The sequence below is a fragment of the Erpetoichthys calabaricus genome, chromosome 13 (assembly GCF_900747795.2).
Source record: "Erpetoichthys calabaricus chromosome 13, fErpCal1.3, whole genome shotgun sequence".
NCBI classification, from domain to species: domain Eukaryota; kingdom Metazoa; phylum Chordata; class Cladistia; order Polypteriformes; family Polypteridae; genus Erpetoichthys; species Erpetoichthys calabaricus.
In genome coordinates, this window is record NC_041406.2 from 73260581 (window position 1) to 73272989 (window position 12409).

At 38.4% G+C, this 12409-nt stretch overlaps 1 protein-coding gene across 3 annotated transcripts in view; it reads left to right on the plus strand.

Moving 5' to 3' along the window:
• mindy3 (MINDY lysine 48 deubiquitinase 3) overlaps window positions 1-12409 on the plus strand; it is a 196322-nt gene that overhangs the window by 177600 nt on the left and 6313 nt on the right. For all 3 annotated transcript variants that reach the window (XM_051935919.1, XM_051935918.1, XM_051935920.1), the window contains 2 exons: window positions 11788-11875; window positions 12298-12369. In XM_051935919.1, coding sequence (XP_051791879.1) covers window positions 11788-11875; window positions 12298-12369 — 160 coding nt within the window. The remainder of the gene's footprint in view (window positions 1-11787; window positions 11876-12297; window positions 12370-12409) is intronic.

Consider the following 12409-nt stretch of genomic DNA (forward strand, 5'->3'; position numbering starts at 1 on the left):
ACTCTCCTTGCTTGTGAGTATGTTTCCATCTTTATCCTTTATTATCCTAACCTGCTGCACATCTTTCCCAGCTCGGTCCCTCTGTCTAGCCAAGCGGTACATGTCCTTTTCTCCCTCCTTAGTGTCCAACCTCTCATACAACTCATCATACGCCTTTTCTTTAGCCTTCGCCACCTCTCTCTTCACCTTGTGCCTTATCTCCTTATACTCTTGTCTACTTTCTGCATCTCTCTGACAATCCGACTTCTTTGCCATCCTCTTCCTCTGTATACTCTCCTGTACATCCCCATTCCATCACCAGGTTTCCTTTTCTTCCTTCCTCTATCCAGGAAGGTCACCCTTACTACATCTGCTGTAGTTTCCCAACTGTCTGGTAATTCTTCACTACCACCCAGTGCCTGTCTCACCTTCTCCCTAAACTCAACCTTGCAGTCTTCCTTTTTCAACTTCCACCGTTTGATCCTTGGCTCTGCCCTCACTCTGTTCCTCTTCTTGATCTCTAACGTCATCCTACAGACCACCATCCTATGCTGCTTAACTACACTTTCCCCTGCCACAACTTTGCAGTCTTCAATCTCCTTCAGATTGACTCTTCTGCATAGGATGTAATCAACCTGTGTTCATCTTCCTCCACTTTTGCACGTCACCCTATGTTCCTCCTTCTTCTTAAAATATGTATTCACCACAGCCATATCCATTCTTTTGGCAAAATCCACTATCCTCTGACCTTCTTCATTCCTCTCCTTGACACCATACCTATCCATCACCTCCTCGTCTCCTCTGTTCCCTCCACCAACATGCCCATTGAAATCCGCTCCAATCACCACTTTCTGTCCTTTGGGTACACTGTTCATCACTTCATCCAACTCACTCCAAAAATCTTCTTTCTCATCCATTGCACACCCAACTTGCGGGGCATATGCACTAACAACATTCATCATCACACCTCCAATTTCCAGCTTCATAATCATTACTCTGTCTGACACTCTTTCTTTTCATCTCCATAACACTCTTAACATACTGTTCCTTCAGAATAACCCCTACTCCATTTCTCCTCCTATCCACACCATGATAGAACAATTTGAATCTACCTCCGATCCACCTGGCCTTACTCCCCTTCCAATTAGTCTCTTGCACGCACAATATATCAACCTTCCTTCTCTCCATCATATCTGCTAACTCTCTCCCCTTACCAGTCATACTGCCTACATTTAAAGTTCCTACCCTCAGTTCCACTCTCTTTACCTTCCTCCTCTCCTCTCCGCCTGCCTCCGGACACGTCTCTAGATTCTATACTAGTAATTACCCGATTAATTCCTGGGTTGTGTACAAGATTAAAGCAGAGTCATAAATCCTATGAACATTGACCTACCAATTTTTCTGCTTGCCATATGTCTGATCAAAGCCAAGGAAAATGCCTGGTAAACCATGCAAAATGTTATGACCTTCTAAAATATCATTTGTTGATGTTCTCTCAAACAACCCAGATATAATATACTCAGATTATTACAAATGAAAGTCTAGCTCAATCATTTTTCAAGCCCAAGGGTTGACCATACCCAGCTATGCTATGTCTTCATAGATACCACCAGAAAAGGGACTAGCTGTAAAGGAGCATTTAATTTGTTATGACCATGGATACCAATGATAATGCAGGTTATTTAGATTTCATATTCATTTACTTAGCAAATGCTTTTACCCAAAGTGAAATACAAAATAGGTCAATATTACTGATTTAAACATCAGTCTGGGGTCTGTTTTGAATCAAGTGTTACAAAACAATATTTTAAAGTAGACCATTATAAGTGAAGAGCTCTAAAGCAATCAGAACAAAACAACACTTTTTATTGTTTTCTTAGTCACTAGGAATTAGTAAATTAGTATGAGGTGGGAAGCACCAGTGAGGAGCACCACCTAAAAAGAGTATGTATTGAGATTTGATGCCACGCAGAGTTGGTATTACCTGATGCCTTACACCTGAGTGGGTGAGAAGGGCTGTAGGACTTCATATATATGTATTCATGTCTTTGCTGCTTCATATTTAGTTCTGTTTTTCTTCTTAGAGTTAATAGTGTTTTTATACCTCAAATTCATATTTCTTTTTATTTGAGTAAATTGTCACTTATATCCATCTATTATCAACCCATAGTCTAGTTCAGGTTTGCAAATGCTGGAGCATATTGAGTGCTAAGCAAGAGTCTACCTTAGAGAAGGGAGCCAGCTTACTGTGCAAAATAATAACTAAACAAAAAAGAAAAATGGACACTTATATACTGTGACAGATAGGGGGCGCTATCTCTCCCTTGAACCCTCGGATCAGACGCCAGACACCAGGTAAAAGTCCAATAATTGACTTTATTATAATAATACAGTGCACAAAGCACCCTCCACTCCACAATACTCAATAAATAAACACAAATCAATAATCAATAAACAATCCTCCACTCCCAGACGTGTTGCCACCCTTCCTCCCGACTCAGCTTGTCCGTCTGGGATCTCCCACAATCCTTTATAGTACTTGACCCGGAAGTGCTTCTGATCCCTCAGTCCATGTGACTTCCCAGCACTTCCGGGTCAGGTAAAAACTCCTCTTCTTCATCCCTGAAGTGTGTCATTCCCTCTGTCGCTGTGACTAAGACGTACTTCCGGGTTATAGGTAATATACTAGTCCTTATGCCTCCCTGCAGCATCCTCTGGCGGCCCCCATAGTATCCAGCAGGGCTGTGAAGGAAAACTCCAATGTCCATAATTCCCTGCTGGCATTCGGGGCACCTCCATGCTGTAGGGAGGGCTCCATCTGGCAGCCTGGGGGTATTGGCCGGGATGAACAGCCAGCCATATCCCACAACTGGGAAGAAGCAATGGCTGTTAGCTAACAAAATACAGCATACAGTGGACACTAGTGTTGATTGGAGAAATTCGCCAAAGCTTTTTTCTCCTGCAAATTTGCTATTTGGCAAGCTTAGATGAACATCATTTTTCCCCAAACACCCCGTGATGCTTTGTGAAGTCAGCATGACATCACAGAGCTGTGCCAGCCACACACAGAACTTTAATGCTTGTCTACTTATAAGATTGTTGCCGATGTGGCTATTGCTGGATTGCTAACACACAATGAAAGGAAGTTTCTCTTGATATGTCTTAAAACTGCTCCCTCCCTCAACATTGTGCTCACCAAAGTGCTTCACAGTGCTGTGTGATATTTTTCCCCTTTTCTAACCACACACGTTTCTTCCATTTGCGGTCCATTCAACCCCCAGGGCTCTTGAGTTGTTGTATGTGGATCATTAGTGAACTTGAAAAGGTAAAAATGAGTGAGAAAGCTGCAAAGGTTCAGAAATAATGCCAGATTAATAAACAAATAACTTGTAGTATTCGATTACTGCCACCGTATATATAACACTGATCTGTATGGGCTGGCTGACAGCACCGCATGGCTAATTATGCATGCGCATCAGCCATGTACCCAGCAAGATATCAAAACAAGACTTAAAGGAGCCCTCCCTCCTCCTCATCAGAAAATACAGTACACACTGTGACTCAGATCACATATTTGGCCACAATAATCGGTCCAGCATAGTTGACAGACTTTTCCCTTAAAGTAAAAGACTGTTGCACCAATTTAATCCATTCAGAACTAATTCAGTTCTTCCTTGCCCATTGATTTCAATGCATTTCACGGAATGCATCAAAGTTTATGAACATTTTTGTGATTTTCCCAAATTTGAGGTGAAGCAATTTCAGCAGGGCTCGCTCATCACTAGTCAAGAGTATCAAGAGACAGATACTGATGGGATTTCCAAGGGAATGTTCTAACATGAAGCTCATTTTAGTGCTATTGATGTGATGTTACTTGTGGAATAAGTAGAATTACAGGATTGAACATGACAAGCAGGTAAAGTAATGGATGAACGTAGTTCCTTTTGCAATTGTTCAATCAACAGTAATGTAATTTCCTCAAGTAGAACAAGTTAGTATTTCCTCATTTTACAGTCATGTTCCAGAATAATTACAGTTTGTCTCAGATGGCATCAAAGGCAGCTATAAATGTTTAGTCTGAATGGTCGACGTTTGAGTTAAGATAAGGAATCTGCTCTGGACTTCTAGAGGCCCTCAAAGAAAAAATATCGATGCCTATAAAACATTGAAGGATTACAAAGCATCTTGAAACAAATTTAAAGGTGAAAATTCCACAGTATGGAGGGTTATCTACAAACAGATAAATTTAATCAAATTTGTGATTACTACATTATTTTTCTTATAACCTGATTAAAAGATGCCCAAATACAGTCACACTTAATTGTTAACTCTGTGTTTGCTTTCCTAGTGCCTTCCATGTCAAATGTAAGATAATTTCATCAATCTCCTGACCTAATTCTTGCTCCAAGTTTTCCTCCAATGGAGTATTGCTCCCTAATGCCTTGTTCACACTTGCATGGTTTACCTGTGTTCTTTTCTGCAGCCGTGTAAAATGTAATCTGTAGCTACTTATAAAATTAGTTCTAATTATAACTCATTCATTTAACTGCAGTTGAGTGCAGTAAATTTTTTAAAAATGAGACATGCTATATATTTTCCGCACGGAGACACATTATAGCACCCCACACATAACACAGATTGTGTTTTCTCCAAAGGAAAACCTCGCTGCATGAAATTTCCCCACTGCCGAAACCAAATAACGCCACCCCTCCCCTCACCCCACCAATTGCATAGCTACCCCCTTACTCTAGCTGAGGATATGCACACTTACTGTGATTTTTCTTCTTTTTTTTTAAACTATGAATCTTTATTTAAATAGTAAATAACTAGTAGATGCATGCAGAATTAATGCATGAAAACGTGCCTGACAAAAACTAAATGCTTTTTTTTCTTGTTTGAAATGCACACAAATTATTACACAACTATTTTTATGAAGTGCACCACTGGTTTTTACTGCTAGTTCAGTTTTGTGTATACTGTTTTGCTCATCACTAGTTGAGGGCATATAAACATGTGATCCTTCTGAATTTTGTCAAGATGTTCACAAAGAACAATGAAACAGCTTTCCGAAATCTCATTTTTCTCCATTCTTCTCTTTCTGTATGTTGTTTGTATGCAGATTCTATGTTGATACTTTGGGCTGAGCTTGACTGGACTATATACAGTGCATCCGGAAAGTATTCACAGCGCATCACTTTTTCCACATTTTATGTTACAGCCTTATTCCAAAATGGATTAAATTCATTTTTTTCCTCAGAATTCTACACACAACACCCCATAATGGCAACGTGAAAAAAGTTTACTTGAGTTTTTGCAAATGTATTAAAAATAAAAAAACTGAGAAATCACATGTACATAAGTATTCACAGCCTTTGCTCAATACTTAGTCGATGCACCTTTGGCAGCAATTACAGCCTCAAGTCTTTTTGAATATGATGCCACAAGCTTGGCACACCTATTCTTGGCCAGTTTCTCCCATTCCTCTTTGCAGCACCTCTCAAGCTCCATCAGGTTGGATGGGAAGCGTCAGTGCACAGCCATTTTAAGATCTCTCCAGAGATGTTCAATCGGATTCAAGTCTGGGCTCTGGTTGGGCCACTCAAGGACATTCACAGATTTGGCCTGAAGCCACTCCTTTGATATCTTGGCTGTGTGCTTAGGGTCGTTGTCCTGCTGAAAGATGAACTGTCGCCCCAGTCTGAGGTCAAGAGCGTTCTGGAGCAGGTTTTCATCCAGGATGTCTCTGTACAATTGCTGTAGTCATCTTTCCCTTTATCGTGACTAGTCTCCCAGTCCCTGCCGCTGAAAAACATCCCCACAGCATGATGCTGCCACCACCATGCTTCACTGTAGGGATGGTATTGGCCTGGTGATGAGCGGTGCCTGGTTTCCTCCAAACGTGACGCCTGGCATTCACACCAAAGAGTTCAATCTTTGTCTCATCAGACCAGAGAATTTTCTTTCTCATGGTCTGAGAGTCCTTCAGGTGCCTTTTGGCAAACTCCAGGCAGGCTGCCATGTGCCTTTTACTAAGGAGTGGCTTCCGTCTGGCCACTCCACCATACAGGCCTGATTGGTGGATTGCTGCAGAGATAGTTGTCCTTCTGGAAGGTTCTCCTCTCTCCACAGAGGACCTCTGGAGCTCTGACAGAGTGATCATCGGGTTCTTGGTCACTTCCCTGACTAAGGCCCTTCTCCCCCGAACGCTCAGTTTAGATGGCCGGACAGCTCTAGGAAGAGTCCTGGTGGTTTCGAACTTCATCCATTTATGGATGATGGAGGCCACTGTGCTCATTGGGACCTTCAAAGCAGCAGAAATTTTTCCGTAACCTTCTCCAGATTTGTGCCTCGAGACAATCCTATCTCGGAGGTCTACAGACAATTCCTTTGACTTCATACTTGGTTTGTGCTCTGACATGAACTGTCAACTGTGGGACCTTATATAGACAGGTGTGTGCCTTTCCAAATCATGTTCAATCAACTGAATTTACCACTGGTGGACTCCAATTAAGCTGCAGAAACATCTCAAGGATGATCAGGGGAAACAGGATGCACCTCGGCTCAATTTTGAGCTTCATGGCAAAGGCTGTGAATACTTATGTACATGTGCTTTCTCAATTTTTTTATTTTTAACAAATTTGCAAAAATCTCAAGTAAACTTTTTAAAATGTTACCATCTATATAAATAATTCACTAAGCTGCCGCCAGCGCAAGCAAGACACCCATGGAAGCACGTAGGAAGGAGCCACACCCACCAACTCTAAGACCATTGGATACGACGATAACACACAGAGCCACGCCCACCAACTCGGACGCAACTCACAAAACACGGCGTCATTGGATACGACGACAACTCGCACAGCCACGCCCACCAACTCGGACGCAGCAACTCACAGAGCAGGGCGTCATTCGCGTTTGTCTCTGCTACAGCCCACATGCACCTCTGAAGAAGCATGTTTGTCGCGGATGTGAATCGCTGTATGCAGCGTGTAGAACAGTTTGCGAGGGGTATCCCATGGTCTTACAGTTGGTGGGCGGGTCTCTGTTAGTTGCTCTTGCGAGCGGGCACATGACCAGGCAGTGTGTATGCTTCGAGAGTGAGGGTGGACACGACCACACCATCTATGAAGAATCATATTTGTCACGGGTGTGAATCGCTGTATGCAGTGTGTAGAACAGTTTGCGAGGGGTATCGTATGGTCTTAGCAGTGTCTATGCTTCGATGTGAATCGCTGTATGCAGCGTGTAACATGCTGTATTGTATGTTGCTCTCTCCAGAGTTCTATCTTTTCATTCACCTACAGTCGTATCCTCAAAACCAACCCCATTTTGACAACTGTGTCTTTCAGGGAGTGTTCACCCATCAATACATAATTATGCGGCGTATGCTACGCCGCAGGTTGGCTAGTGCAGCATATTTGTGCTTATTGCTGACAACCGTGCTTAGGGCACCAAATAAAGGTTCTTTGCGTACCTCCAATTTTGAGACAAGAATTTTTTTCTCACATAACTGGATACATCATGAAGGAGGCTGCTTTACCGGTCAATGAAAGTCTACAACATTGATTGATAAGGTTGATTAGCATGATCCATATATGGTTTCAGGGTGGAATTAGACGGTCTTTGACGAATTTACAACATGATTGTGATTTATAAAAGGTAAATTGCATAGAAATGTATGTATGCCAGGTTTTAGAAATCTGATTTTTTTTTTTTTGGTTTACGTATTTTGGCATATGTGTATTTTCACACTCTGTATCACAGATGTCGAACTCCAGGCCTGGAGGGCTGCAGTGGCTGCAGGTTTTCATTCTAACCCTTTTCCTAATCAGAGACCAGTTTTCACTGCTAATTAACTCCTTTCCCCTGAATTTTAATAGCCCTGTTTTTAAGGATTCAATCCTCTCAATTTATTCTTTTCTTCATTAAATGGCAGCCAAACAGAAATGAGACGTGAAATGAGCCAACAGATGACCAGCTAAACTGGGGTTTCAGACTCCAACCAGTTTCTTAATGAGAAGCCAGTTCTTGCTGTTAATTAATCCCGTTACTTAATTCCACAGCTTGCTGCTGCTCTCATTTTGCTACAGCAGACATTTCCCAAACTGTTGATTTTCTGTTTCTGATTATTGACCTGAGAGATCAACCTTACTGAGACCCTCACCTTTATGTTCAGATAATGTGGTTAGCTGGTCACCTGTATGCTCGTTTTGTGTCTCATTATTGTTTGGCTGCTAATTAAGGAAATAGAAAGAACTAAGTGGTCTGAGTCGAGTTAATTAAAACTAAGGCAAAAGAAGTTAATTAGCAGCAAAAACAGGTCATTAATTAAGAAGGTGATTAGAATGAAAACCTGCAGCCACTGCGGCCCTCCAGAACTGGAGTTCGACACCCCTGCTCTATATCATGCAAGTTAAAGTTATATAAATGAGGCCTGAGGAGTTTGCATGGTATCCCAACATATCCTTGCCTTAAAAGGAACACAAAGCTGCTGACAGTACTGGAGTAGAGATAGTATATTTAATCTTTGAAAGAGTATCATCCAGTAAGTGGCATCACGTTTAACAGAGAAGTCTGAAAAATAGTACTGGCTTTTTGAACTCTGTACATGTAGCTCCTTTCAGTGCTATGTTGTTTTCTACTGTGTGCAAAACACCTTTATGATCAGACTGTGCTGCACAGTAATCCTGGATGAGTGATGTGTTGTTTTTTTTACATCTAACTTAGCAAAGCTAAATGCCATTCATACAATATAACATAACAATGTGCTATTTAAAACAAAAGCTAGAAATTATGCTCATACAAAACATGAAGCTTATCCATAATAGCTTTAAAGAGCATCTAGAACGATGTATATGTCATTTTACAAGCAAAAAAATCTTAGAATATAGGTTTAGTGGATTGCATATATTTATTGTGCTTGAGCTTAACTGGGCAATTTCATCCATATTTGAATGATACTCATTTGTTTAAGAACAGTAATATACTTTACCATTCTAATATATTCCACCATGTAAGCTTTTTAATACAAAATATAAGTGTTTAAGATTATGTTAGTAAATGCAAGCTCAAGTGATGGTTTTTCTGTATTGCTACACAATGTATTTTGTTTAAATTTGCCTAATACAGACTGCAGCAGCATCAATAAGTGAAATAGAGCTTTTATGCCCAAGTGGGGTTGCCTTCAATATATTTTCACATTTAAAGATGAAGCTTTCACAGCTGGGGACCATGTGCTGCCACTGCCATTTGTTGTAGCCTCTTTATGGTCTTCTATAGCTTTTCTGTCTCCCTCTAGTTAGAGGGTTGGATTTCTGTGTAACCTTTTAGGTTAGCACTAATTGATTCTTCATATCACATACCCTCCTGTTTTCTTTCAGATGCCCTTGCCCATTTCACTTTTGGGACATCATATATAATAAACTTTAATGCTGTATGAATTCAGAGTTCCTCGCTTCCTCCTATTTTTTTATTTTACAGTTATTCTGGGGCTTTCCATATGCAGTATTAGGTGTGCCCGTGACTGTTAAAAATGTTGTGTATATTTGTACACAACAATAATACAATTTTCATAAATGTCCATAAATATTCCTGTAAAACACAGATACGAGTACATATTGCAATATATACATAAATGTTTTTTGACATATGCTTGGGTTATCAAAATAAAAGATGCCTAATGAATAATTGTAGATTCCTCAGAATATCCTAAAATGAGTACAGTAGTCAGTGCCAAATTTGAAATGCTCAAGATTAAATGAATAGTAGAGAGAACTTTGTTTTATCTTTCTTAAATGTATGCAGATATTTTTCAATTTGGTGATGCCTCAGATTTTCTGTTACGTCTTATAAGCCCCAATCCTAGAAACACAATGTTGAAGTATATCTTATTTATTTGAAAATGATTTGTCAGGTGAACACTGAAGTTACTTTTGTTGATTAGCATATTGGTTTCACATATGGTTGTAGAATCGATTTGTTTTTTTAATTGTTCTGTACACTAACACTAGTTTGTTTATATGTTTTAACATTCTCATATCTTAGTTTTTCATTTATGCATTTTGTTTTGAATTTTGATCTTAAACTTGCCAGACTATTTTTGGATTAAAAAAATGACACGTTCAGTCTTATTTCAGTAGTCTTTTAACCTTCTCCATTATTTTATTCAAATCCACAGATTTCTAAAATGTGACATCATTATGTTTTAGTAATGATGATAATTTGTATGATATCAACCACTGGTTTTATTCTTACTTTCATATTATATCTCAGCTATCCATGTTGTTACCTGTATAGTAAGTAATTTGTATATAAAAACACGTTTGTTCAGTTTCCTTTTCTCTTAAATATGATGTGTAGGTTCATTCTTGATAACATTATTGGAAAATGTTTTCTCCGTGGTGCATTACAGATTTAATTAAATAAAGTACTTAAATGAAAGGAAATGCACCTTCACTGAATTTTTTTTTTTTTTTTTAAGCTGTTATTTGTGTATTTTATTTTGCTGCACACAATCTGGGTAGCTGGAATAACTGAAAATATTGCCAGGTGGATAAGGTGTTTAAAACACTTTTTAATTGCCTTTTGTGTTATATTGAAATCCTGCGCTTCCTTATGGCTTCATTTGGGACTGTCCCCCCTGGCCATCGGACCTTACTCTTTTTCTATGTTAACTAATGTTGTCTTGTTTTATTTTATGTTGTCTTTTATTTTTCTTCATTATGTAAAGCACTTTGAGCTACTTTTTTTATGAAAATGTGCTATATAAATAAATGTTGTTGTTGTTGCAAATGAGGCTCTGTAGACATGCCACAGACTGTGCATGTAATAACATTTTTGAACTTAAAAAATAAAATACATTATCACTGCTCAGGACAAAGTTGTGATACTGATATATCAATCCATAATCCTTCATCTGAGTGCATTTAATGATTTTAAATACTTTATATAATTAAGTACCCAATTTTTTGTTTGGATTGCACACAATTGAATGCTTTATGAATAAGACACATTGGTTATTTCTATAACCTAGTCAGACAGAGATGAATTTGTTTCTTGCCTATTAGTTGCACAAGTTCAATAAAATGTTCTCCCTTTCTCTTTGTGTACAATGTTAATCGTTTTGTAATTTTACAGTTCTCTTGCCATTCTGTTGGGGCCAAGCATGGATAATGAATATACTGTATTTTAAAAGAATGTAGTAACAAAAAACAATGTTATGTTAGCATTTTTTGTTCTTATTTTATGCTTTGACATTTGTCATTACTTCCAATATAGTCCTGTGTCAGGTGTATTTTTAGCTGTTTTTAATAGAGCTTCAGAATTAACTACTCTAATTTAGAATTGCTACTTTAAAAATGGATCCAGCCTTACTGTAATAATTATGATGATAAATGGTTAAATTATCATTAAATGTAATGTTTTTGTACACAACCCAATATTCAATTTTAAATTTCCAGTCTTTCTAGACACATTACACAAAGTAATCAACTCGTTTGTAATTAAAAATGCCAATTCTTCGTTTTTGCTTTTACAGGTTTACTTACTATCTTTAGAACTGTAACTGAGCTGAGCAAACCTTAAGAGGCCTGTCTCTAAAAGGAAATACTGTGTAAAACCATCATCGGAATAAGAACATTAAAATAGTAACTTGTCGTGCTGCCAAAAAATTTGATCCAGACTGCTTAACATTTGAAGGGCAATTAGCATGATGTATCACAGAGTTGGATGTTATTCCTGGATCTAAGCAATGCTGCATTATGTTCTAGTAATATTGTACAAATTATATATTTATTTTTGTCTTCTCAGTGTTAATCTCATGAAGAGTAAGTTAGACCCTGAAGGCCTGGGTATCATATTGCTGGGACCATTCCTTCAAGAATTTTTTCCAGAACAGGTAGCTGACTAAAACAAAATATCAAAATGATATTACTTCCATTACTGTTTTAGTGTTTTGGTAATACCCTACTGTTAAATGCTGTGGTTTGCAGCCAGTTAGTAAGTATTGTACCAGTAAATTAGAATTGCATATAGTACATAATTGTTGAAATAGCAAATTTTATTGAGCATGATGTAGACTAACCACTTTGTCGTTGTACTTTTTGTAGAAATTCTGTTGAAATTTTTAAGAGATTTTTGTTTTATGGTTACCATTATGTACATTTCAATGACGCTAATTGCAGCTACTTTTTGATACCTCACCACTTATGTTTGTAATAATATCGGATCTTAATAATTTGTATCTTCCTTTTAAAGCCTTACATTAGTGTTCAGTATTTTAATTACATGTACATTTAACAAATGTATTCTACATTTTAGGATTCTGGAATACCAGATTCATTTCCTGTATATCACTATAATGGGCTAAAGCAGTCAAACTTCAATGAAAAGGTAAATAAGCTGATGTTTTCATGCTGTATTCCTAGTGAAA